Below are 27,292 nucleotides of genomic sequence, written 5' to 3'. Positions count from 1 at the left end.
AAACTTAAACCTATGTCTGAATTATGACTAGTCGGACTTCAAAACTTAATAAAATGAAAAATATTGAACATATCACTATCAAACCAATTGCAAGCCCTCGATATTGATGTTACAAACCAAAATTCGAAAGAATGAGTTTTTATCATTTATAGAAAAAAAGTTATGCGTTTTGGGAGGCACATCACTCTTAAAAAATGTAGTTTGTTGTAAAAAACTACTTTTCGAGGGAGATGGAAAAATTAAAAAAAAATCTTTCAAAAAAATTTGAAAAAAAAATATATAGAATCTACAGACAAAATGCTACAAATCACTAATTTACATCATGTTCAAATTTTTAATAGTTTAAAAGGTATAGTTCTCAGAAGTTGAAGATTATTTTAAAAGTGTTCATCTCAGTGTCAAAAGTGGCAAAAAAGTGGGAAACCATTATTGTGAGCTCACCCTTTTCTTTGAGCTTAGGACATAATCCACCACACTTTGACCATTGTAGGTGTGACATGTAATGTTTCCAGAACTTGGCCACACTTTTTAGCCATTGCATATAATTAAATCATACAAGCTGCACACAATTTTGCCCCATATTGTGAGATAGCCCCTTTTTCATCTTGGGATACTCTTTCCTACCTTTGGTTCCCTTCCTCTTCTAGCCACATAGGTTTGTCCCCTATTCCCTCTTCATTAGTAAGGCAAAGAGACTGGTTATTTGTAGTTCTAGTATTAAAGTCTCCAATTAGGATGATTTCACCTTGGTGGTTGTATGCTGATATATCCTTTTTCAAGGTTGCATATGGGTTCTCTTTGTCTAATTTCTTTTTCCTGTAGACTTTTGAGCCATGGGGAGCAAATTAACATGCCACAAGATAAATTATGAACTCCTTTACCTCTATTTTTATCCATATGTACAGCTTATTTGGATCTTACTTTTCTACTTGTATGATTTTTCCCCAAGAGTCTCTTACTAAGATTGTTACCCCTCCATATCCCTTTCCACTTTCGGCTAACTCATTCTAAACTAACATCTTTGTGTATCCCTCAAAATTTCAAACCTTGCAACCCTCATGTTCGTGTGTTTCAAAGAGGACAATTATGTTAAGCCCCTCCACTCTGAACCTTAAATTAGGCCCCTCCTCTAAGAATAGCCCTTACAATTCCAGCTTAGCATTGAAAGGTGTGCTTGAGAGATAATTTTGTTACTATACATCCAACACTATTTTAGTACTTACAACATGAACTTTGCCAAAAATCAAAACTTTGTTAAAATTACAATTCCAGGGTCAAATGACCGTTATTGCCTAAAACTAGGCCGATATGTGAGAGAAATCCACGATCTCCCGTAAAGCCCTAATTTTGTTTTGCCTCTAAGTACGTTTTTTAATTTCTTACCCCCGTGCGCTGTAAGATACTTTAATTGTAACACATCCCATGATCAACGAGATCACGACGGCACTAGAATTACTTTTCCGTGCTGATGGTCTGTAATTGTTTTTTTTTCTAGAATTGTCCTTCTTGTCGACGTTTGAGTGAGGAGGTCGATAATGGCCGTGAAAGAAGAGAGGAATGAGAAAATTGTGTTCGAAGAGTGGAACACATCATCATCCTCTAATCTCGTTAGGACCGCTGTAGTAATTGCTGATAGCTCTGGAGGCTTTTCAATACGTCGGTATAATCTCCACACAAAAGTTTTATTCTTGTTACTAAAAAGAAAACTTTAAATCCAAGCACAAACTGAACCCAATCAATGAATTTATTTTCAGCGAAAGCAGTCGATCACTGCAAGTATGGAGGCAGTTGGCTGCTGCATTTTTGCCCGAGGCAAGTTTAAACTATCCTTAAATTTTGCCCACTGTGTTTATATGCACATTCGTCTTTACACTTGTGTGGGGAAAACTAATTCATCAGAATTCTAAGCAACATTGGTTTTTCACTGTCAGTATGTTTCAGCTGAATGCTAAGGATCATAATTCTTTATTTTTATTTTTATTTTTATTTTCTCGCTCAGATCTAAATAATTCGGCGAATTCATTTCTGTATTTATTTTGGGTGAGGGGTAAATTTGGCTGAAGATTTGTAAACATTACCTTATAATCATTATACTACTCCGAGGGAACGTTTCATCAATGCACTTTTCTTCAGTTGTATTGACCTTTTTTGGCCAGTTGTAGGCCTTCGTATCTTAATAACCTCTGCGTTATTTAGTAGAATTGAGGGCTGCTTTATCGGAACTGAAGAGTTTTTGAACCTAGGTTATGCACTTACAAGTGACATCCATTACCATTGCCCCACTGCATTGCTTACTATGGCATGTCACATTGAACAATATGGGAGAATGGTAATAAGCAAATATTTATGAATTTGGTAAGGAACCTTAACGAGTTGTGACGAATTTAAACTAAAATGAAGCAAAGTAGCCTCCAATGGATCTTAGCTTTCAATATTCTAGCTTAGGAACCAGGGTTGTGTTGCATCTGCTGGTTTTGTACTTCCATTTTTAACAATAGGATATTAGTAGCCTTCAAGTTTGTAGCTTAGGAATAAAGTCTGCGTTGCCTCTTCTTTTTTTACCATCTGCACTTTTTCACCAAATGACCGACCCCTTGCAGGCTTTTAAAATGCAACTCTGTTGGTTTTTTCCTTAGGCTCATCAGAACTTTACTAGACCTCTAGTTTTAATGCTATATTCAAAATTATTGAGGTAGGTGAGGTTAGTGGTGAAGGATCAACCTTTAACATATAATTTTGTATGGCTGTGATGGTTGGAGCCCTGGACTTTGTAGTATCAGTTGCGCTTGAGTTGATAGAATTCTTGTCTTTGTGCTATTTAAAACCTTGCAGAAAGACAGTTAGTTCCACAAGCAATAATTTTTACTGAATTTGGTACTCATCGTCTTTTTATGTTTAGCAATGTTTCATGCACAGTTGAAAAGCTTGGACTGCAATAATTGGCTGAGCCAAATTTTTTAATAGCTCGGGATTTGGCAAAATCTTGGGGAAAAACTTGGCAAATATATCAACATTTAAAATACATACATTTGTAAAAAAGTTCTTCAAAAACATGCACATTACTGAAATTATGGAACATATCACTGATTTCATTCATATATAGATCAAAATTAGAGTTGACTTCAAGTTTCAATATAAATAAAAATTACAAATTACAATTTATTCTATGAGTAAAGCTTAGAAAAGTTTGTTCCTGTTGTGTCGGTATTCTCAAACTGGATGGTAGCTGCATCATCTTCAACAGGATCTGCAGGCATAGGAACATGTTGTGAATGTGAGGAACTTGCCCCTGATGGCTTGCCAATCTTGCTTTTTGCTTCTTCATATGCTGTCATAGTTGCTTGCCATTTGGCTGCCTCCCTTTCCAAATCAGCTATCTCATCAATACTGAACATTGGATACACATCCTTAGCAACCTAATATGAATATACATCAATGTCTTCAAGGTCAAGTGCATGTTATATGTCTCTTGCTCCTCTATCTTCTTTGCACACAATTAAATGTTGTATTGGAGAAAGGCACTATCATTTAAGCACTTTTGAGTCATCTTGTTGCACTTCTTTGTGTGAATAGCCTCAAACACACTCATGTTGTGCTCACAACTAGAAGCATGACAAGAATAGGACAACTTGCAAATGGCAAGCTTTTGAAGATTAGGTGTTGTTGCACCAAAGTCTTTCCTCTACAAATTTAGAAGGATGACATTATAGATTTGTAAGGATTTTAGTAAACTAAAAAAATTGAAGTAAACAATAAGGGCTTTCCAAAGCAATGGCTGAAACCAAAAATCAGCGTGCTTTATTGAACGAATAACAAGCCTTTTATAGGCAATTACAAGGCAGTTGTCCAAATTGGGAATAACTGTTAAGCTGACTCTAAAAATAGAAACTCTTAGTTCTATCACAAAAATATAACAACCAAATAAAGAACTGTTTTAAAATATAACTAACTCGAAAAATATAACTAAATGACCATTAATAAACACACACGGCTAAAAATAACAATTTAATATTCTAATGCCCTCCCTTAATGGTCTTTCTATCAACTACCCAACCGATGACAATTTGCTTATCAAAATGCATAGAAGGCGGACTCCTTTTCAGAATGCTCTGCGTCATGAGTCTACTCCTGCTCCTAAGACCCTCCCTGGTTGGACTTTTGATCAACCAACCTCTTTTTGCAAAACCTCTGGATATGTCCAAGTCCACGACAATAGTGACAAGTGATCTTCTTCTTGAACCTCTTCTCAAGTGTGCGCTGTCTTTTCTGTTGAGTAGAGTCGCCTTTGCCTTTGTCCTTGGCAGTAAACGCCTATTCCATGTTGGCCATGTCAACGCTGCTACCGAACTATTGTCTCCACCTGGCTTGCTGGAATAGCTTATTGCACAACTCATCAAACTTCAAGTCAACATTTGTGGAGGTAATGTTGAGCGTTTCAATAAAGTGTTTGTAAGATCTGGGTAGGCTCTTCAGTGTGATTACGACCATAACCTCTTCCTCCATCTTGCGACCAATAGCCTCCAAGTGGTCACGAATATCCTTGATCTTCGAAAAGATGTTCCTGTAGTGACATCTTCTCATCCATCATAATTGAGAGAACATTTTCTTCAAAAAGAATGCTCGGCTCTTGTCGGATGTCTCATGAAGATTCTTCAAGTGATTTCAAATCTCGTTAGCTTTTTTGCCTAATGGCACTTCTGGAAGCATATGATCAGTGATTGATAACTTCAACAACATAATCGCTTCTCGGGTACACTTATCAAACTTGGTTGTAATGTCCCCATTTGGGAATTTCCTTTATTTTAACCTGAAACAACAATTCCAACTTAAGGTGAAAACTGTAATACAAAATTTACCCAAACTGAAGACATTTTATTATGATATTTAACTTAAATTTTTAGGAATAGTTCAAAGGATAGGACTTATCTTGATAACTTTTGCTGATCTGTATACTTGAGATATATATATCTCAATGTTATAAAGTGCTGCTGCTCAACTGGGCCTTCAGATTAGAGTCATAATAAAATATATTCTTCACAACTTATGTTATAGTTCTCCCTTTCAACTTGATCTTCAAAAACTATGTAATGACTAGTCTTCTTTCTCAATAGTCTGCTATAAGGTCTTCGTATGTCCTCCTTTCTAGATCTGTTAAAATCTCCTTATATATATATCTGTCTTGGTATATTTCTGATATATTTATCTCATACTCTTCTCATCAAATCTGTAATCCACCTTCTCATATTCTTCTTATCCAACCAGCAATCTACTTATTAATGGTCTTTGTGTATATATTTGATTGTCTTTAGAAATATGCAACGATGGTGGTGTTCTTCCTGGTTATCATCTATAAGTATAAGCAACCAATTTATGCCGAATGTGAATGAAACTACTACCTTAATTGCCTGCGATCACTGGTATTGTCTTTAGTCTGAAGTTTATCCTTGCAGCCTATAAATGCCAAGTGGCCAATACTTGACTTCCACCGATTCAGAAATGGCTATGATTAAAATAAGTTTTCTAATCCTCATATCCTTATTGACCTTGTGTCTAGCCTTTGTTAACTAATTTCTTCTCAGACAATCATAAATGATGATCACTGCTACAGGCTAATTAACCCCATCTTCTATTGCTGCCTTAATATATTCAAATTGCCAACCTTTGTTGAAGTTCGTCTATATTATAGGAATCGCTTTCTACTCTTGTCACATCGCTCCTTGTCAACTGTTATGTGCCAAGGCCGTTGATCCACATCAAGAACAAGGATGTTACCACCTGCAACTTAATAACAGTTCTGATCTGAGCTGTATGATTTGCAGAGTATTAACCTATCTTATCTCCCTTGATTTAATAAGGATGTAAAAGAATAAGAAGTAATTGATGATCTCCTCCCACAATGGAATCGATTCTCACTACATATATATCTTGCAAAATCGAATAGTTACATCCTTTAATTTAAGAGACATCCCTTAATCGCCTCTATTCGTTATTCATACAAATCGGCTTATTATTCAGATCGCACTTTTCCATAATTAATTTGTTATTTCTCTCAAATCGCATATGAATGGTAATCACTGCCTTATGATAATCGCTGATTATCATTTATTTACTTTATTTGTTAATTAATTAATTTTGACTTCCCTTGGGCAGCGATAATATATTTACCTATGTTTGATGCTATTCTCCTTTGACTGATATAATCATCTTTGGATAATCGATCTTTGTGATCTCTTCTCAATAATAAGTGATAATTATGCTGGTGCTCATGCGATAATGTCAAGGTGATTGCTGACTGTTTACTCCATGGGTTAACATAGCAATTTATTGCAGATCGATTTGCTTATCAAGATGATTCTTGTTCATACTCTTTCTCTGTAATAATTTGATAAATATGAAATTATTATTAATATTTAATAAATATAAATTATATATTAAATCTTGTTTATTATTATTGTTAAGATTTTATTTAGTTCATTCTATTCATTGCCTCCCTTGATACGTCCCTTCATTCAGTATGCTTTGCTGTCTTGATATACTTACATCTTTATTTTCAATTAATCTCTGTTACATAAGGTGTTGCTTCCAATTGTGATCACTACCAATGATCACTATCACCTCAATTGTTTCCTTTAAGCAATATCTCAGACTGTAATCACTGTCTTTAATCTTAGTTAGTTGTTGCAAAGGCAGACAAATCTGACATGGTCTGCCACTATGTGTTTGCCTCATTGTATAGCAAATATAGGTGGGGACCTTCCTCCTAAATAATTACTGAGTTTTCCTTTTTCTTCTATGTTTTACTTAGAGGCTTGTCTCTATGCTATGATATTTATAAATATACAGTTAGCTATTAGTATTATGTATACTTGTTAATCTGATTATCGGGTCAAGGCACTGGTACTCAAAAATAGAAAGCATCCGTTGCTTCCAGGTATTGTAGTTCTTATGCATGAAAAACGAGGCAAACTCGAGCTTCAAAAGAGGCTGAGTTTTCTGTCAAAAACCAGGCAAAAACCTTCAGCAACAGGTTGTACAAACTTTGAAAAATCTGTTTTTTCAGGTCAAAACGAGTCAATCTAGTCTGGCACAAATCCCAAGACAGAAGTGCTCAGATTACAAAACTTTGTTTTTGTGAGGAAAAACAGTGAAACCGTTCAACGTGAATTTGACACAAAACCTGAGACATAAGCTGAGGATTCACTGGCACAAAATCCAAGGCACGAAGTCTTGAAAACCCAATTTTACTTGGAACTCTAGAAATTCTCCCTGAAAACCCACAAATTTCTGCTGGTCATAAAAAACCCTAGGTCAAATAAAAACATGGACTATCAGAGGCTCTCAAAAAAAATCTTCACGCGGCAGAAAATAAGAGGCATCATGGTAGAATGAATTAGGCCAAAAAAAAGAAAATATGATTTTGAAGAAATATAGGTAGCCAAAAAAAACGGCCACTGCAAACTCTCCTGTCACAGAAATCAGGCGACCCATATGAGGAAATCGTGCACAGAGAAACGCAAAACAAAGAAATCTCACTGCTGCCGCGAAAATGCAGACAAACCCCAATTTTTTTTTGCAAAAATCGTGCGCAAAAATAAAAACACTCTGCTGCCGTGAAAGTCGTGGGCAAAAGGTAAGGTCACCATTTGGAAAATTGCCCAGAAAATCGCTGCAAAAAATAAAAGGTCTTCTGCTGTGCCATGAAAAAGAAAACGTGCTGCCAAAATCACAAATGCCGCCTGTAAAAATCGTGTGGAAAACACAGCAGACCTGTGACACAATTTGGACACAGACTTGGCCGAAAAAAAGCCAACCTTCCGCTGCACAAAAACAGAGAATAGAGGAAAGAGGCTCAAAAACACAGAAAGAAATCATGAAACCCAGTGAAAATCCTCAAATTGGAAATCTTTTCCACCAGATTTTTTCATAAAAAAATCTCTTAAAAAATTTCTGGAAATTATTTCTGGGTAGAAGGGCACAAAAAAGCTTTTAATGGCTTGTCACCCACTCTGATACCATGAAACCAAAAATCAGCGTGCTTTATTGAATGAATAACAAGCCTTTTATAGGCAATCACTAGGCGGTTGTCCAAATTGGGACTAATCATTAAGCTAACTCTAAAAATAGAAACTCTTAGTTCTATCACAAAAATATAACAACCAAATAAAGAACACTTTAAAAATATAATTGAATGACCATTAATAAACACACACAACTAAAAATAACAATTAAATATTCTAATATTGGCAACCTTTTCTGGTTTTATGGTGCTCCTCACATTAAAGTCAATGATATAATTGTGGATTAAATAATTTCTAACAAGTGAAACACAAAATGGCAGGGGTTTTGACTAACTTGGCAAACTTTGGATTGCTTGCTCCAAGATTTGTTTGAGAGGCCTTCCATTCTTTCTTTTCTTTACTCTTCTCCATAGTGCCTTTTTAAGACTTTGCAACAGGTTTTCTTGACCTAGAATGAGTAGGAAACGTCTATCCAGTCAACTAAAATGCAATCCATACGAAGGAGAACGTTTAACCATTTTTTGAAACTCTCCATATTTGTTGTTACGTTTTAGTTGGTTGGATAGCCATGGGTGAATGAGTAAAGTGTCCCACACTATTAGGTTAGCTAGAGTCTTTTTCATAAGTTCAATAATGTTGAATATGCTTGAGCTTATGCTTTTTTTTCTTTCATTAAAGCATGTCCCAACCATAAGAATAGGGATGATTGAAGTTCTAGTCCACTCAACACATTTTTGTTAGCCTAGCTATTATGATTGGGGTGGTCTTCTACTTTTCTCAAGGCTTCTCTACCATAGGAAAAATCATCTTTTGTTTTTGGAACTCACTAGTAGGTTTATTAACAATAGGGTGGGATTTATCAACTTTCTTCATAGTTCTTGTGAATTAGTTGGATGTAACTTGAGGCTACAATTTAACTAGAGAACCTTCATTAATAGTACAAAAACCAGAAAGCATCATTGCTTGGCTCTAACTGTGAGGTTTCTAGCTGTAGATACTTGTTCTTGATATATCTTGCAACTGTTAAGAGTCGCGAGCATCATTATAAGCCAAGCACCAAAAGTTCTAGTCCTCTCTCAAATTATTGCAGCACATTGGGCACTAAAGCTTTGGATGGTTTAGGTGTTGAGTGGTGGCATCATGGTTTGAAGACTCTTTGAATAATTTGCAAGACTTTGCAAACTCTCAAGTCCTTGAGCTGGTCAAGCCAAGTCGACTAGATTCCAGTGCCAACTCTAGCTGAGCCTTATGCTCCAAGACTCTCTGAGTCTTATGCTTGGATTCTTGAGTCTCAAGCTCAGAGTTTTCTATCTAGCACATGGACATAACAACCACGCTTTTTTATGTGAAATTTCAACTCTTTTTGGTCATTTTTTGCTCTTATTCACCCATTTCACCTTCTAGTTTAAGACTTGAAAAATTAAGTTACACTACGAGGGGAAAGATGAAGATGCAGATTGTATTTGGTTGATTTTTTTCAATTTGTCATATCATTATATGTAAACAGTTATAATGCTGTTGTACATTTATTATTTATAATTTTGTTGTAATACAGTGTATTGTTCGACTTTGAAACTATGAAATTTCAAATTTTAAGAGTTTGAGGATCATATGATGTTTAATGGCTGAATTATGACAAATTGATAGTCAAATTAGACTTTTATGTTCTCTAAATGCATTGATTTTTTTTTGTGTAATTATGAGGTTTATTTTGCTGAGCCTATGTCGATTTTTTTGCCAAGTCTGAGTCAAAATTTTGGGCTGCCAAGTTCAGTCCAATTTTGAGACTTCAAACTATGGGTGTCATTGACATGATGGATTACATTGAATCATTTGAAGAGGTGTAGCAGTGGTTTGCTCCATCATTGGAGGAGATTGTGAGCATTATAGGGAAGTGACATCGCTGGTCCAGGTCTGAAACATCATCTCCAGCTATCATTCTCAGACCAAAGACATTGTGACCAGCCATTATCTAAGAAAAAATGTGTTCATTTTCTGTCAATTGAGGATGAATTGCAGTGCATGTTGGTGTGGTGCCGTGATTGACATTGTTCCCAGCCATTGAAGGTAAGTTGCAGGGGTATCTTCAGACTTCCATCAGACCCGGAACATCATAAAGACACTGAAATTATTCATTTTCAGACCTTGGAGGGCGTATTCAGACTTGGTGCTTAAAAAAGTAGATCTGAGACAATTTTCCAGCACCTAAATCAACCATTTTCAGGGGAGTCCTCAGACTTATTTATTGCAATCAGACTTATCCTAAGTCTGAAAATCAGGTTTTTTGAGGACAAATTTTCCAAATTTTGATCAAATCCTTTGTATTTTCTAGAATTATGTTACATAGTTCCAATTTTCTGATTGAAATCGATTGAAATCAGAACTAAAGTTAATTCTAGAAAATTAACAATCAACTTACCCATCAGGAATAAGGACAAAATAAGGAACATTGAAGTGTCCTGACGAGGTTACAATTTCCACTCCATTAAATGATGATCAAATCAACAGAAAATTTTCAAGGACAACGAGTCCCAATTGGGGTCAGATTTCCACCGAATGAAGAAATGGACAAAGATAATGCAGATGTTTTAGGAACTGATCTGTCTTCATGATGATCGATTTTCCACCAAGGTTGAAATAAAGTTTATCCTATTGGTGTTTGATTCAATGCTTGTTTGCTTTGTAGGTCTGCTACAAGGAAGGGACACAAGATGATCAAGGCTTGATGTGAAAGAGGATTGCCCAAGGCAGGGAGGAGACTTGACAAAGATATATTTCGATGAGTAAGATCAGCACTTCAAAGATTGGAAGAGGATTTTAGGACAAGGGTTTCAAAGAAGCAAAGGTGAGGACTAGCTCAAACATGAAGAAAACTTCACCATGATGGTGAATAAATGAAGGAAAGCAAGTTCAAAACATAGGCACGGAGGATTTCAGGAACTACATCAAGGAATCTCAAAGCCAAAGAACGTTAAGGAGGAAATAGCTTAAGGAGAATTCCCTAACATAAGGATGGAATGTAAAGTATCACAAGGAATTCCAAGCATCATGAAGATTGTTCAAGGCAAATTGATTAAGTCTACAAGGCAGGCTGAGGTGGCATCCCAATCACCATTTGTCCAATCAAAAGGGTACCAAGCCAGCATTCATTCAAGGAGGGAATAGGTGACACGTGGGGCTACATCAAATATTATTTATCTTACCTACCCTCATCTCTCATTGGCCAATGTAATGGTGGTTGTAACAAACCCTAATTAGCGTTTTATCTTGTAATCTTGGTCATTGATATTGAATCAATTTGGGCCATCGAATTGTAATGAGAAGTCCATATAAGGCTCAGTGCTCTCATTTGAGAAGGCTAATAGAATAGTTAGCAGTAGAAGAGTAGAAGATAGTTAGTAGTTAGATCATTAGAAGTTAGAGTAGAGTAGAGTGGGAGAAAAATAAATTGTTGCTAAGGCTTGTAAATGAATATAATCTTTTCATTGAAGATATGGTGAAATGTGTTGTTTCAACAAGTTGCATGGTTTCCAATTCTCATTTTCTTTCATGTTGGTTAGATGAATGGAAGATTTTGTGGATGATTAGTGGTGAAATTTGTTTAATTCATACCACTAGCTTCTTGCTGATTGTAAGTTTGCCTTGTGTGGTCAACTAGAATATGAATTGAACTTAACTTCAATTGTTGCTCGTCCATTGGTATGAATTGCCTTGATGGTATTGATGTTGATGGTAGTAATTTGAACATCTATAACTTTACCTTAGAAGACTGCACTAGCTTTGTGGAGTTTGTTTATTAATTTTGAAGCAAAGTCTAGTAGAGTCTCACCAAGTCATTCAGTAGATCCTACATTCCTAGGATTAGATTAGACTCTCTAAACCCTTTCCTTTTGTTCTTTCTTTTATAGATTAGTTAGTCCCGAGTTCCAGCAACGTCCAAGTATTCAAGCATTCATGTACAATGTAAGTCCCCTTGTGATTCCAACATTATCACATCAAACCATTGAGCTTATCCACGAGCCAAGACCTGACATTTAATAACCTTGGAGTTGTCTCATTTGATCGCAAAGCATAGTATTTGAGAGACTTTGTTCAAGAGAGGATAAGATACTTTGGTATTTAATTTTGTGTTCAATTTTGCCTAAAACACATATCAACATGACCCTTTTCATACATCGCCCCATTGTAAATGGGGACCCCCCTTTTTTGCTTAGTCATTTAGTTGTTTTAGGGTTTTGTTAGTTTGGCAGCAATTTTCAATATTCAGAGCATTTCACTTTTGGAAGTTTGCACATTTCAAGCTAGCTTAGATGAAGGGTCGTCATGTCGCAAGATTGTCAGGAAGAAGTCATAGTGAGGGAATTTGGAAACTTCCTTCTAAGGTTCGATTTTTCACCCTTGGAGAATAATGATAAGTGAGGGGCAAATTTGAGATTTCCTTATGTAGATCGATTTTCCACTCTTGAGCAAAATTTAAAGGGTCAATCTTGAAGGAAATAAAATCTCCCTTGTGTAATTTAATTTTCATCTTTGAGAGAGAGCGGAATTTTAAGGCAATAGAATTGGAAGAATTACCTTGTAAAACAAGGAAAATTTAGCACGCCTTGAATGATTTTTGGGGTGAAATTTGAGCCTTCATCATTTTGTGCACTCCTAGCCTTGGCAATTTTGAGCAACAAATGTGATAATCTTCATTAAAAAACAAGGAAATTTCAACCTTCCCTATCTTGTGCATTTGGGTCTTATCAATTTGAGGAGCGATTTTGAGAAGTTAAGTTTGGGTGAAATTATTGAAAAAATCTTCCTCAAAAATCAAGGACGATTAAAATTCCTTCCCTTGAGTGAGTAAGTATTGGAAATAAGCCTTCCTCCAAAAACAAGGAGATTTGCAAATCAACCTCCAAAAACAAGGAAGAAAATCAACCTCCAAAAACAAGGAAGCAAATTAACCTCCAAAAACAAGGAAGAATATCAACCTCCAAAAAGAAGTAAGAAAATCAACCTCCAAAACAAGGAAGCAAATCAACCTCCAAAAACAAGGAAGAAAATCAACCTCCAAAAACATGGAAGAAAATTTAAGCCCCCAAAATGTGGAAGTATTCCTTAAAAAAAAAAAAACTTTAATTGCCTCAATCAAACCTTCCTCAAAAAACAAGGAAGTCGAGATCAAGTTAAAAAAAAGGCTATAAAACTTGGATTCCCATTTTAGCGCACCACATTTGCAAGTACAAATTGCATGGAAGGGTGTTGACTTAGGAAGCATGAAAAGGAGGCGAATTTTAATCTAATTGCAAGCGAAAAAAATGTTTTTTCTTGAGATGTAAAGTTGGCTTTGCAAGGCAAAGGGAGGTACAAACTTTAATTAATTGAAAGCAAAAACATCAAGGTAAAGTCGGCTGGATTGATAGATGAAAGGGTGCAATCCTTGAAGCAAGGCATATAAAGTGAAGGAAGAAAGTGCTAAGTTATCCAGTTCAAATTTAAATCTTCATAAATTCGCATGAAGGAGAGTTATAACAAATTCGCATCAAGGGAAGAGCACAACAAATTTGCATTGAGAAGAAATATTCCCTAAGTTCGCACTCAACCAGCAGACTTTAGGAACTCGAAATTTAATCAGATTTCCCAGCATTTGAAGAGCAAATTGATAGGGTAAAGTTGAAGGAAAATCTTTGAAAGAAGGAATTAAAAGAAGGTTGATCATTGATCAAAGCCTAATTGTTTTTTTCTGCAAAGGAAGAGTGCTACTATAGTGGCAAATAGGGAGAGAACAGCTATTAGGACACCCTATCACACTGTGAAAGGCAGAGAATGGCCTATGGGCACCCTATTGCAATTTCCCTTCCAACCCCTACGTTGAGGGACTGTTGGTAAACTCAAAGATCTCCAGCCATGGAAGAATGGAGGGGGATTGCATGGAGGGAGAAACAACTGTCTTAAGGCACTCTACCATGCCTCCTTCTTCCATATCTTATATGAATGAGATCCCACATGCAAATGAGATTCTAATTCAGAATTAGGATTCAATTTCAAGATCACATTATTTAAAGAGATATTTTACTTGGTAAGATGTAACCCTAACCCTAATTTGTTGCAATTGCTACTCTAAAGCAATTTCTAGAGCAAATTAGGAAGGGAACATTACATGTAACAAGTTTTTTGAAAATCTGAAAAAAAAATATTAATTGGGGATGTTTTATTTAGATCTTTAATACTTCATTGGTCTAATAATAAAACTCCTCTAACAGAAATATATAGGGTACAATGATATCCCTTTTTAAGATTGTTTTATGGGAAAAAAGCAAGAAAAAACAGTTACTATTTAGAGAACACACTGGCAAAATCTCAATGTGTGGATCTAGAGATTCAAGAGGCTGATTTGAACAAATTAGAGGCTACTTGGATTTTGTGATGGCTATAGATCCATTGGTGCAGTCAAAGTTCATCCATGAAAGGTTTGGAGCCAGGCTCTGACACCACTTTGTTATTTAAAATCCTTCTAAATGCACATGGTTTGTAGGAATCAAAGCAATAACCTAAAGTAGCTCACATAAACACAAGTATTTGGTACAATATGCACTATGTAATTTTCTGAAAATCTTAAGGGAAAATTACAACTCTCTCTCTCTCTCTCTCTCTCTCTCTCTATGATCTTATAATGCCCTTTTTACTTTGATATAAAAATGCATGAGAAGTCTGTTGTGCTTTGCACACACTCCTCGTTGCCGACAGGGTCCCCCTTTCTCGTTTTCGTCTCGCCCCTGATGTGGGAAATTATGATTTTGTTCACAGAGGAGATGCAACAGTTAGGAATGTGAGGAGATGATCCTGTAGGAGAGTAAGCTCACCCGCTTCCTTAATCCTAAGGAGTTCGCATCAAAAGTTGAGTGTGATCCCGTTCGTGAAGGGGAAGATGAATGAGGAACCGTATGAAGTGATCGCAATTGTTGTCGAATTGACGACCCTCATTAGCAAGATTGAGGGCCTGACACCAAGATTTGCCTAAGGTAAGTCAAGATTTGCCTTTTGACAAAATGGCAAAGGTAAAGGGGTGAGTCAGAAGTGAGCCAATTAAGCCGAGAATGTCAGAAGGTTTCATAATTCAAATATTGAAAATTCTCACAAAAGAGATTGATTTCGGCATAAAGTTTGAAAATCGGCTAAAGAAAGCAAAAATGTCAATTGTTCATTAATCGTGCAAAAAGGCCTTTTAGGCCAAAAATCTTTAAAATCATGAAAATGTAGACTTGTTGGTGTCTGTTTTATCATCTAACAAACATTAGGATAGGATACCCGAAGGTATTCTATCCTCTCCTGAAAAATCACTACTGATTCCAAGGTCTATATGTGTGCGAACAAGCGACTTTAGTGGAATAGCTTCTTGGGTAGTGTATGCTGAAATTTCAAGGGGGACTTACGTTTAACAAGTATCTTGAACTGCTGGACTTAGATGGATTTAGCAATTTTAGGCTCTTCTTTTTTTGGGGAATTTTCTGGGATTTAGACTTTCAAAAGAAAGGGGAAAAAGGATAGGGTTTAGGAAGGCTAATCTAATCCTACGAATTCTGGAGACGGTATCAATTGGGTGCTCTCGAGAAACCAAACCTTGCTTCGCCACACTAGGGACAACTACACAAAGTCGGTGCAATCTTTGATGGGTTGTGCTTATGATCGAGATGTTGGGATGCACAGGGGATGGGCTCAGACTAACTTTACACGGTAAAATGGAAATCATCCATTTACCAAAAGTATGAGCGGAGATACACCATCAATTGATACTTATCAAATCCTTCATTCAAATTAACAACAATGAAAGCAAATCCAAATTAATTCTAAGTAAGTGTTGAGGCAATTGAAACCATGCAAATCATTCAAATAATAGAGATTACAAAGCAGCGCACATGCAATATATTATCTGGAAATGACCTTAAGCAACAATACATCAAAAAAACCTCACACTCTCCAAATGAGAGGAGGTAGCCTTATATAGTTTTTCAAAAATAAATGAACGACCGAGATCAAACAATGATCAAGGGCCCAGATTGAAAGCTACAAACCCTAATTAGGGTTTCCTAAAACTAACTACCCCCGACCAATGAGAAAATTACATTTGGGACACGTGTCCTTCTTGCTAAATATGAACCATCAATGAAAATAGAAGGTTGTTGCATTGTGAAGTGTGCCCTTCTAGAAGCTTCTGGATAAGTCAAGTTCATCAAACCTGGACATGCTGACTTGGAGCGATCTGATTGGTTGGAAAATGACGAGGCGCCACCTCAACGTGTTGGATGTCTTCCTTGAATTCTCCAATTTGTGTCAAGAAATCGTCTAAGTATGGAAATTTGATTCCTTCTTGTCGCCATTTGATTCTGCTTGGGAGCTTGTCTTTTTTAATTCCTTCAGGAGATGAAATCCTTCAAGAAGTTGGAAGTTTATCTAACTTTTCTATATTTTCACCAAGTGTGAGAACTTTTTTTTCTTGATGCCTTGAATTTGTAGAAGAAATCCCCTCATGAAGTTTTTCTCATACTTAGCCAAATTTTGGCCCTCTCTATACTCGGACGAGCCTTGCTCGTGGTCCCGTCTTCAATTTTGAATTTGGCTTGAAACTCCATTTGTGTTTTCTATGATGATCCTGCCTTTAGTTGCCAATTTATGTTGCGTGGGAGGAGGGTAAAAGCTCTAGATAACCCCTTGCAAATATGAAATGATGGGATCGAGCTGTTCAGGCATTCACTGTGATCATGTCCTTCTTCTCGATATCCTAACATTTGGAGAAGAATTTCTCGATGCCTTCATCATAATTGAGGAAATTGGAATTTTCTTTGTGAAACATTTCCCATACTTAGCCAAATTTTGGCTATCTTCACGCCAGGATGAACCTTGCCTTTGAACTTGTCCTCAATCTTTCGTTTGGCTTGAAAACTCCAACTGCGATCTCTATGATGATCTCGCTTCTATTTCCTCCTGCGACCTGTAAAACCAAAGGAAAATAAGTTAGAAATCTATCTTGGATTAAAGAAAATTGAGGCTGCGAACGGCTAAGTGTTTGGAAAATTTCACTTCATTTTCATACTTAGCCATGAGAATGGGATTTTCACATGTAAATTCTCCAACCTTCAAGATAACTGTGATCACAATCCAACTCAAAAATTCAGGGGAGATTCAATAATTCCTCCTTATACTGGTTGTCTTTCTCCAAAAATTTGTGAAACTTTTGTCAAAAAAGTTTATCCAACTTCCAGCAATATCCAAAACTTTCTCCAGATGAACTCCAAACTGAAAGTATTTTACTATGCTCTCCTTAATATTTTCGAACTTCTTGGTGTAGAAATGAAGTTTACAACGAAGTATTTGTAAATAAAGTTAAATCCTCAATCAGAAACCCTTAAAATCTTCCAAATCATGTTTCCAATTTTAACTCCATTTTTTTGGAAAGTGTTGTCATGTTTCCAAATTTGAAGAAAATATCTTCCAAAAGTTTCCAATTTGGCTATAAGTTCGAAATATTTATTAATCTTCCAATATTCTCTTTAAAAAAACTTTCCATTTTGGATTTAAGTTCGAAATCCTTATCAATCTTCCAATATTCTCCTTTTGAAAACTTTCTATTTTGGATTTAAGTTCGAAATCTTGAAGGCTTTTCATGACATCAGTTGTGTTTTCGTTGATTTTGTCTGACTTTTATGTTTAGGCGGACTTTTGGAGGCTTACCTTCATCTTCCTCAAACTTGGGCGGACTTTCCTTACCTCTGCAAGGCATGGCGAAGTTTGAGAAGGCTCTTCAACATCATACTTAGCATTTTGGGTGAAGTTTGAAGACTTCTCCTTCAAGCATAGCGGACTTTGGACATTCCTCTTGCTTAGTCATGGTTAAGTCAAGGTGGAGTTTGAGGGCATCTTCCCAAGACATGGCGGACTTTTGCTGGTCTTCAACCAGCATGGCAAACTCCTAGAAGCTTTCCATCATCCTTTTGGATAGGGCGGAGTTTTGATGCTACCTCCACCAAGGTGGACTTTGGTGTTACCTCTTCAACATTGGAAGGCCTAGGGCGGAGTTTTCATAAGGCTCTTCATCATCATACTTAGCATCTACTTCCTTGGGCGGAGTTTTGAAGGGTCCCTTCAACATGGAGGGCGGACTTTGAGCAAAGCTCAATCAAGGCGTATTTTTGGCTAAGGCATAGGGTGGACTTTGGAACACACCCCCTAGGCGGACTTCTAAGACATCTCCAACATGGGCGGACTTCTAGACATCTCCAACATGGGCGGACTTCTAGACCTTTGCTCTTCAAGGCGGAGTTTAGAGGGTCTTCAACTTCACATGCCTTCCTTCTAAGGCGGACTTTTGATGAGGCTTCCACACTTTCTTTCCCCACTCCACAAGTCATAGGGCGGACTTTGGTGTTACCTTTTCCTAGAGCGGACTTTGGTGAGTCCTCTAGCTTGGTGCTAGGGTAGGGTGGACTTTAGAGGTGGCACCAAAGATATGGCGGAGTTTAGACTTCCCTCCCCTTAGTCTTCCTAACCTATGGCGGACTTTGGAGGGTTGGCCACGAAGGTGCTAGGGTAGGGCGGAGTTTCAAGACCATTCACTGAGCAGCACATTGGGCGGAGTTTTGGATGACCAGCACCATGGGCGGAGTTTTGGAAGGTGTTCTCCTTGGGCGGACTTCTGGGTGACCTCAACCAAGGCGGACTTTGAAGGTCTTCCTCATGCATGGCGGACTTTGGTGTTCCCTCTCAACATGGCGGACTTTGAGCACCTCTCCATCATGGGGCAGAGTTTAGAGCTCTCTCTTCAAGGCGGACTTTTGGAGGCTCTCAAGAGGGCGGACTATATATGAAATATAACATTTAAGTATAAGTGGTATTTCTTATACTTTAAGTTATATTTCATATATATTGTCAGGATGTTTGAGAGTGGTTTCGGACCTCTAGGACTAATAATGCAAAATCTAGTTTTTGAGGATTCTCCAATTTTCCACACTTAGTCAAATTTCAGGATCAGGATGACATTCCAGACTTAGCCAAATTTCTTAGAAAAAAATTCAAAATTTCATAGCTTAATCAAATTTAACCGGATTAACTTGAAATTTGAAATCCATGCCTAGGTGGATCATCTGAGGCATCACGCCCCCTAAAATCTAGGGATTTGTCTTTTTAGGTCAAAACTTGGAATTTTTGAGTTCCGGTCGAAGTTGGTTAGTGGTGCAAGTGTGAACCCCAGGTTTGCATCCCGAAAAAGCAAAAAGCCTAAAATCTAGGGATTTAACTTTTTTAGGTCAAAACTTGGAATTTTCGAGTTCCGATCGAAGCTAGTCAGTGGTGCAAGTGTAAACCCTAAGTTCGCATTCCGAAAAAGCAAAAAGCAGACATCCAAAAAAAATAGGGAAAACTTTCTAAAAATAGCCATACCGGGGATTGGGCTAAAAATGCCAAAAATGAAACTTCCTAAAAAATAGGAAAAAGCAAAAAAGCAAACTTTCTAAAACTAGAAAGTTGTCCAAATTCGTCCAAATCAATTGCGATCTTCGTCCTTTGGCCTTTCTAGGCACTTTGACGGCATCCGAACCATGGTATCATTTGGCTTGCAAAAACTAGCTTTCAATCTCTAGGACTTGAACCGTTCAAAACTAAGAAGGCTTGGCAAAAATGAAGCAGAAGGCCACGGGACACTAACAAAACCCTAGAAAGCAGGAAAAGAGAGGGTCCCCATTTGCAATGGGGCGATGTGTGAAAAAGGTCACAACAAGACTCTTGAGCCGAAATCATTCATTTTGCAAAAAGGCCTTTTAGGCTGAAATCACTTAAATTTGCAAAAGGCCGTTTAGCCCGAAAATGCAAAATCGCGTGAATGTTAGTAAAGAGGTGTTTTAACATAAATTTGCATAAAGGCCTTTTAGGCTGAGGCCGAAAACACAAGAGTGCGAAAAAGAGGCGTATTAACATAAATTTGCATAAAGGCCTTTTAGGCCGAAAACGCAAGAAGGTGAAAAGGTATTTTAACTTTAGTTTGCAAAAAGGCCTTTTAGGCCGAAATCGTGAAAGGTAATAAGGGGAGGAGTTATTAAATCATGCAAAATGGCTTTTCTGGCCGAAAAACTTGAAACTTAGACATTTTGCTAAATTCGCAAAATCCCCTTAGAGCCCAAGATTTGCAGTATAGCAATTTATGCCGAAAATAAAGAGGGAGAAAGACCCTAGTTTGCAAAGACGTGATGTGTCCATTCTCACGAATTGATTAAACAAGCTGAAAATCTTCAAATTGTTATAAAATCGCGCAAAGTATCATTTCCGGCCAAAGAAGGAAAAGGCAAAATCTCACAAAATGGTCATGTGGCCCGAAAATAAAGCAGAAGGCGGGCACTTGAAAGTAGAAGCCGATTTACCTAAATTCCTATAAAGACATTCAACCCGAATCCCCAAAGTTGCGAAAATAGCATTCACGCCGAAGTGAAACAAAGGATCAAGGTCGCACGAATCCTTCATCGACTCCGAGATAGGTTAAGTCTGGCAGTTCGCAAATTATGTGAGGAGTTTAAGTGCAAAAGAAACTCTCAAATTCTTCTCATGCCGAAAACCCTCTTTTTGCCAAAACAATTTCTTCTCTTGTGCCGAAAATGAAAAGAAGGGTCTTCAAAAACGCGGTGCATATTCTTCCATTTGCCTTGGAATCAAAAGATCAAAGTCGCACGAAACCCTTGTGTAGTCCAAAATTCGAAGTAGTCAATCCAACAATTCATTGCACTTCCAGGTAAATTCGAAATTTCCCCTTAAATGTTTGAATTGTTTCATTTTATGAATAAACATGTTTCTATTACCTAGGGTGGAAATGTAAATCAAACCAAGTATATTTTGAAGGTTTAACCCTGTAAAGCGTCAGTGACCTGCCAAATTGACCGTTCGGCCAAAAACTTGGAACTTAGGCAAAATTTAAAAAATCCCTGTCCAAAATTGTAAAACACATAGCATCATCTTTTTGGTAATTTGCACGCAAAATCATTTTCAACAATCAACTTTCAGTATCAGAACATTCAAACGCTGAGTCGCAAGCCAGAACATTTGTAACTTTCCGCCATTATTGATCAGGAGTAACATTTTGAAGCCCGTTCCAAGCAACAATAGTTAAACAAACCAACCTGACTTTCAACTTGGAATTGCATTTAGTTTCCAGATGATTAGGCTTTAATTATTTAAATGTCATGTTTTAACAATATGTTTAGATTCCGATTACCTCGTTGATCGTCAATCTTAACGCTAATGTCGTCCTTTGTTTTGGCTAACCCGTTTTTGTTGCTTTATCTCGTCTCGTAATCCATGTCCAGTTGCGCAAGATAGATGCCTAAATCGGTGGTTGAGTCTTCAAAGGCACCTAGCGCAACTGGAATGTCTCGGATTTCCAAAGCTGGCATTCCCCGCAAGGTCCAAAAAATGAAGTACTAGTACCAAGGGGGAGGAGTTAGGGAGTCAAAGGTCCAGAGTGTGTTGGAGAACATAGGAGACACGAACCTGGGCCATATTGATATCCAGGATTTCAGGAACACAGTGTACTCTCCAAATGCCTATGGCAAGCCCAGACAGATGATGGAGAGTGGTATTGCTCAGGCAGCTGGTTTCCCTGCAGAATTATGAATTAGTGGTTGAGGCTGCTAAACATTATCAGTCGGAAACTAGATTAGTAGTGCTAAAGGGGATGGTACTAGCTGACTTCACGCTTGAAGCCCTTGGGGATGTTGGTGTTGGAAATAAGCCACACTCGGACCGACAATGGACTGGTCTAAGAGGGGCCAGTAGCTCAGTGGTAGAGCACTCCAACAGCGTATGGAAGGTCCTAGGTTCGAGTCCTAGTTGGTCCATGTCTCAACAGGGGAGGCATTTGATATCCCATTTCCAGAGGATCCCATTGCCATAACTATCGATGAGGCTCAGGTTGTTTATGACATGAATCCTGCTAAGTGCAAGACATTGATAAAGGAAGAATGGTTCAAAGAGAGAAGACCCCCAAGCATTAGAATCAGTAAAAAGACTCCCAGAAGCGATTTTCACGAGTATGTGATATGGTTACCTTACTCAGCCGGGTCATGGGACTTCCTCAATCCAATCTTTTTGAGGAATGGATGTTCTACTTCACTGAGCAAGTCTTCACTGAGAAGTCTAAGTTCGACTAGGCTCAGATCATCAACGACAATATCCATACACAACTGGTTGAACTTGAAGAAAAAAAGTACTTCGACATGACTTCCTACTTGGTCTACATGTTTGCCTGACACCAGCCGTTGACGGGGTTAATTAAGAATGGTGAGATCGAGAATGGACCGAATTAGGTGAAGGTATACGACTGCTACCCTCAACTGCATTACTATGACATTGCCCAAAGAGAAAAGAATAACATCGCATATGCAGTTGGTCAGTATGAGCGTGTTAATGATGCCTTTACAATGCGCTTGGTTAGATTAATGCAAGGAGGATTGCATATAAGGCTCTTAGAGCAGGCTATCACTCTGATTCGGAAATACGGTGCGTGGTTCATCTAGTTTCCCAGGTTCACCTACATCAGAATAGCAGGCTTTGAGGGAACACCATTCCAGCTTCCGTGCTATCCATCAGATAAAGTAGTCCTCATGGAGGTAGCAAGACAGGCACACCCAGCAGGCAACCTACTCAGAGATAAAAAGCAATCCGGGTTCACCGTCCCCATGATTTTGGGTACTCTTGATGCGCACTTCAAAAATTCGGTACAAGCTGAAGAGTCATCTGTTGAATTGGCATCCTATTGCTTACAAGAACATTTCCCTAGGAAATGCTTTGATCATGATAATTTGGCAAAAAGGGCCTACGACAACACTATAGGGCCAAGGCATCGATAGAGGACTATTGGAGCAATTGTTTTGATGACTTTGAAGTCCGTCGGCGTGAATATTCTAGATTGAGTGTTCAACAAATGCGGCTTTATGTGTACTGCCAGGTACCAGATCAGGTGACGGACTATGGAAATTGCTTGCAAGTTCGAGAATTTGAAGCAGTCAAGGACCTCCTGCCAACCATTGATTGGACTCAGGACCCAATCACAGATTTTGAGGCAGTTATGGAAGCTCCAAGAAGGTACACTGATAATTGGTTATCCCAACAAATTGAGAGACTGACCCATGAAGGGACCCAATTCACATACAATTTAATGGGTAGTCTCGATCCCTAATCTTCAGAGGACGAAGGAACCTCAAGCGCGCCAAAGGAAGAGGTTAAGAAACCTGAAAAGAAGAGAAAGAAAGCAAGGGCCAATAAAGGGACTCGAATATCAAAATGAACAAGGAGAGAAAAGATCCCAATCAGGTTGCTAGAGGTTACTTCAGCATCCAGGGACCCCAGTTTAGAGGATGATGTGGTTGAACTTGATTACATACCCACTCCACCTTCACAAAGTGATCCTGCTGCATTCGAGGCAAATAATCCTCAAACACAAAATGAGCAAGAAGCAGAGGTAAGGATCCTTGGCTTGGACAAACCTGGAAATTAGGTTGAGGAGGGAGATATTGCACCTGATCAAGGGACTGGTAAGCATGAGTTCACTCAGGAGAGTAGGCATGAGTTGCAACTGAATAGCGGCAACAAAGATGACACCACTGTTGAGGGAGAGCAGAAAGGGGATGAGACTCAAGAACCCAATAGAACTGAAGGGCAACCATTACAAGAGGATACCCAACAGTTGTTCAGCGAGGTAGGAGAGAACTCAGCCATGAGTAAGGGATTGGATACTGCACCCATTCCTCCTATGCCCGATCAATTACAGATAGGCACCGAGTCAGCTGATGCCTCCAAAGAACAGAGTGAGAATCTGGCAATTACATCTGGACAAACCATCCCTTAGGACTGGCTAATTGCTCTTGCGCAACGGAAAGCAGCTGTCAAGCCACCAATTAACTTGGAGGATATCTTCTCTCGAATAGGAGAAAATCCAAAGGCAGGAAAAAGACGAAGACTTACTCCAAGATTACCCAAGATGAGCAAAGGAACCACACGATTCATATTGCCACCCCACCTGCAGACAAACCAGCAGATTAGATTGCATTGGCCGATTACAATGTCACGACCATCCCAATAGGGTGGGCCACCAAAGAGCAAGAGAGGGAAGAATTCAGAGATTCCGTTCAGAATATGCTCGGACAGCTCGACGAAATGACCGCTAAGAGAGATATGTATCGAGCTCGTGTTGAGCAAGCCGAGGGGTACATTGATCACCTGTTGAAACCGCTGCAGCATGCTTCTGGATCCCATGTTCCCCGATTGGCATTGGCACAAAAAACTACAACTGAATTTGAAGGAGTGCGTGACATTGCCAAGGCCTTCAGGGAATGGGTCCGAAGCATTAAAAAGAAAGGAAAGAAGATTATTAATGATGGATTTGAAGTAACAATCAAAATACAAGCAACATGGATCAAAATGCTGGAGGTGCAAAAGGAGTACGCCAAAATCCAGGAGGTGGTTGCCTTAGCTCAACCACTCACGAGGGCTCTTTTCTGGACTCACATTCGGATTTCGACAATCCATTCTATCCTAGATCCCCATAATGTCAATACTTTGAAGGAATGGTGCTGGATTGTTTGCATGAAGATGGACATGGCGGGCACTGTTAAGAAGATTCAGGAGGAATGTGAGATGGACCTATCCCATATTGAAAATGGCGGTGAAAATATTCATAAGGCATTGGTCATTGGCTGGACGGATACCATGAAGGATGCTGATGTAGTGTCACGATGGAATGCCAGGTTGAGGCCCGATAAAACTGCATACTTTGTGGAGGACATAGAGTGCATTAGCAAGCTGCATACAGACATATTGCGCTTCGAAGATCAGCAATCGGATTGGTGCGAGCGACTAGGGATAGTCGACTCTAATCTTGAAGGCACAAAGTTCAAAATGTGCAATCCTCCTTTTCCCCCTAATGAGGAATTGTTTCCCATTTGTATAAAATTCCAAGAGTATGTTCGTAAGGAACATGCGGCACACCGGGACATTTGGGAAGGTTACCTGCATGAAGAGGACGAATTTATGGAGAAAAAGTCCATCAAGGGGAAGGAAAAAGTGCTTTCCTAAAAGTCTATGTTTCTTTTAAATCTTAAATGCACTTTTTCAAACATAAAGTTTCTTTCCCAACTGCCAAAGTTATTGTAAATTTCAAGCTTCGTGCAAGTGCACTTTTTGGAGCAGCTTTATGTTTGGTAGTTGGTAGTTATTAGTTACTTTATGGTTGGTGTTGATATTCTGCTTCCCATTTATGGGTATGGGCAGCCTTGTTTTAAGGGATGAATCTGGCTCACTTGTTTAAGTTTAATCTTGGCCATTCATCCATTTTGAAAACTCTATATAAAGGAGTTGGTTTCTCCTTTATTTTAGGTAGAAAGTTAAAGATTGTTGCAAAAACTCTGGCAAAATCTATATAGATTTTAATGGATGTTAAAGCTGTGTCATTTTTACCTGTGAGTGCATGGTCCTCTCCTCCACCCCTTTTAAATTTCTGCAACTGTATTTAATTTTCAGATAGTTTGTTTATACATATATTTGATGGAAATCTTGGTTCATACCATTAGGAAATAATTGGTTGTTATTCCCTCTGCATGGTTAGTCTGAGCCCAATTTTATGCTAAGTTCAGTTATTAAATTTGAATGAATGGGTGGAAGAGTCCAACATTTGTATTCAACAACTTGAAAATTCAAAGTTCCTAGATGATTGCACAGGTTTTTACCTAGTTGTGCTCGTTTGCTGGCAAAGTAATTTCTGGTTATTTTAAGATTTTTGTCTATGTGTTTCAATATACTGTCTTAGTTAAGTTAGCTAGCTGTTCTTATTACTCTCTATCCTTATCCCCCTTTTTTCCTTTTTTAAAACCTGCAAGTCAAGCTAAAGTAGCATCATGTTAAAAGCAAATCAGATGAAATCAGACTGTAAGATTTTAGGGAACCTGTGCGAAACCAATTCCGTCTAACCGTGAGTCCCCTTTGTGTTTCCAGCAAAACACATCAACTGTTGCGCTATCTTGCAGTCAAGACCTGACAACCGAAACCTTGAGGTCATCCCCCATTGATCAATTTAAAATAGCATTAGGGATTTCCTTATCTCAAGAGAGGATAGGATACTTAGCATTCTATTCTGCGTTGGCCAGATGGAGTCGTAGTTCCGCGATTTTAGCCACGTCAACAAAGTCTAACTGAGGAAATTCTCTAAGTGGAAGATTTTCACCTACTTAAGCTTTGTACTTGAACTAGAGTTGAGCTAGAGTACAAGCAGTCTTCTTAGGTGAAGGTGATTGTTATAATGATAATCAGAGTTCGTCCACTGAAGAGAATCTCAAATAATGGAGAGTTGATGTAATATCCCTTGCCAAATCTGATTGAAAATTTCTGATTTAAATGCTCAAGGAATATTGTCAAACACTTGTCATGAAACTTCTGTACTTGCTGATTGTGGTTTCTTTTTGATATTCTGATTTAAGAGATGATAATATGCATTCATTGAACTCAAAAGGACATATATCAAAGTCTGAAAGTAAATGAGAATGCAATGTAACACCTACCACTAACCTTTCAATGACAATGTGTGACTGAAATCGTATACAATATGCATCTACAGCTGTTAGACATTTCTACGAACATTTGGTATGCATTCTAAGAGACCAAAATGCACTTACAGCACATTGTCATTAACACAAACACTTGTCATACATACATGTAATTCCCACGTGCCAATGAGTGGTACTAACAACAATAAATGTAGCCTCCAACAATCTGAAATCGCTTTTCAAACCCCTTTGAATTTATGTAGATTAGCTCTTCTAAAATGCATTAGTACTGTAGTGTTTACTATTCACGGCTACTGTAGCGATGTACTATTCATGGGCACTGTAGCGCACTGTTCATGCACACTGTTCACGACACTGTAGCGCACTGTAGTCTCTTTCAATCTGCAAACAAACTTTGAAATAAACCCTCCAATCAGCTCAATATTGACTCCTGAATGAAGCCAACTCTCACAAGCATAATCAGATGGTATTGCACACCCTCTATATGCTGTTACAATGAAGAAGCCACACTCTCCAATGCCGACAAGCCTTGAATCCTGCAGAAACCCTTGGTATTCTACATTTCAATGCTTCAGAGAAACTTCAATCAAAAACTCCACTCACATAATGAAGTTCGATTCCTTTTGCACACTTATATTTCCTCAAGAAGTTCGAACTTCTTCAAAAAGCTCTTAATTAACATTAAAAAGTTATAAT

General features: G+C 38.1%; 1 protein-coding gene across 1 annotated transcript in view; it reads left to right on the top strand.

Annotated features, from left to right (window-relative positions):
* Positions 1 to 1,320: 1,320 nt before the first annotated feature.
* Positions 1,321 to 27,292, top strand: part of LOC131063558 (protein root UVB sensitive 3) — a 133,970-nt gene continuing 107,998 nt past the window's right edge. Inside the window, exons 1-2 of the mRNA XM_057997415.2 lie at positions 1,321 to 1,660; positions 1,755 to 1,812. Coding sequence (XP_057853398.2) covers positions 1,536 to 1,660; positions 1,755 to 1,812 — 183 coding nt within the window. The 5' untranslated portion in view covers positions 1,321 to 1,535. The remainder of the gene's footprint in view (positions 1,661 to 1,754; positions 1,813 to 27,292) is intronic.

Source organism: Cryptomeria japonica, chromosome 5 (genome assembly GCF_030272615.1).
Source record: "Cryptomeria japonica chromosome 5, Sugi_1.0, whole genome shotgun sequence".
Lineage (NCBI taxonomy): Eukaryota > Viridiplantae > Streptophyta > Pinopsida > Cupressales > Cupressaceae > Cryptomeria > Cryptomeria japonica.
Note: the sequence above shows the minus strand (reverse complement) of the source record. Positions and strands in the feature narration are given on the sequence as shown.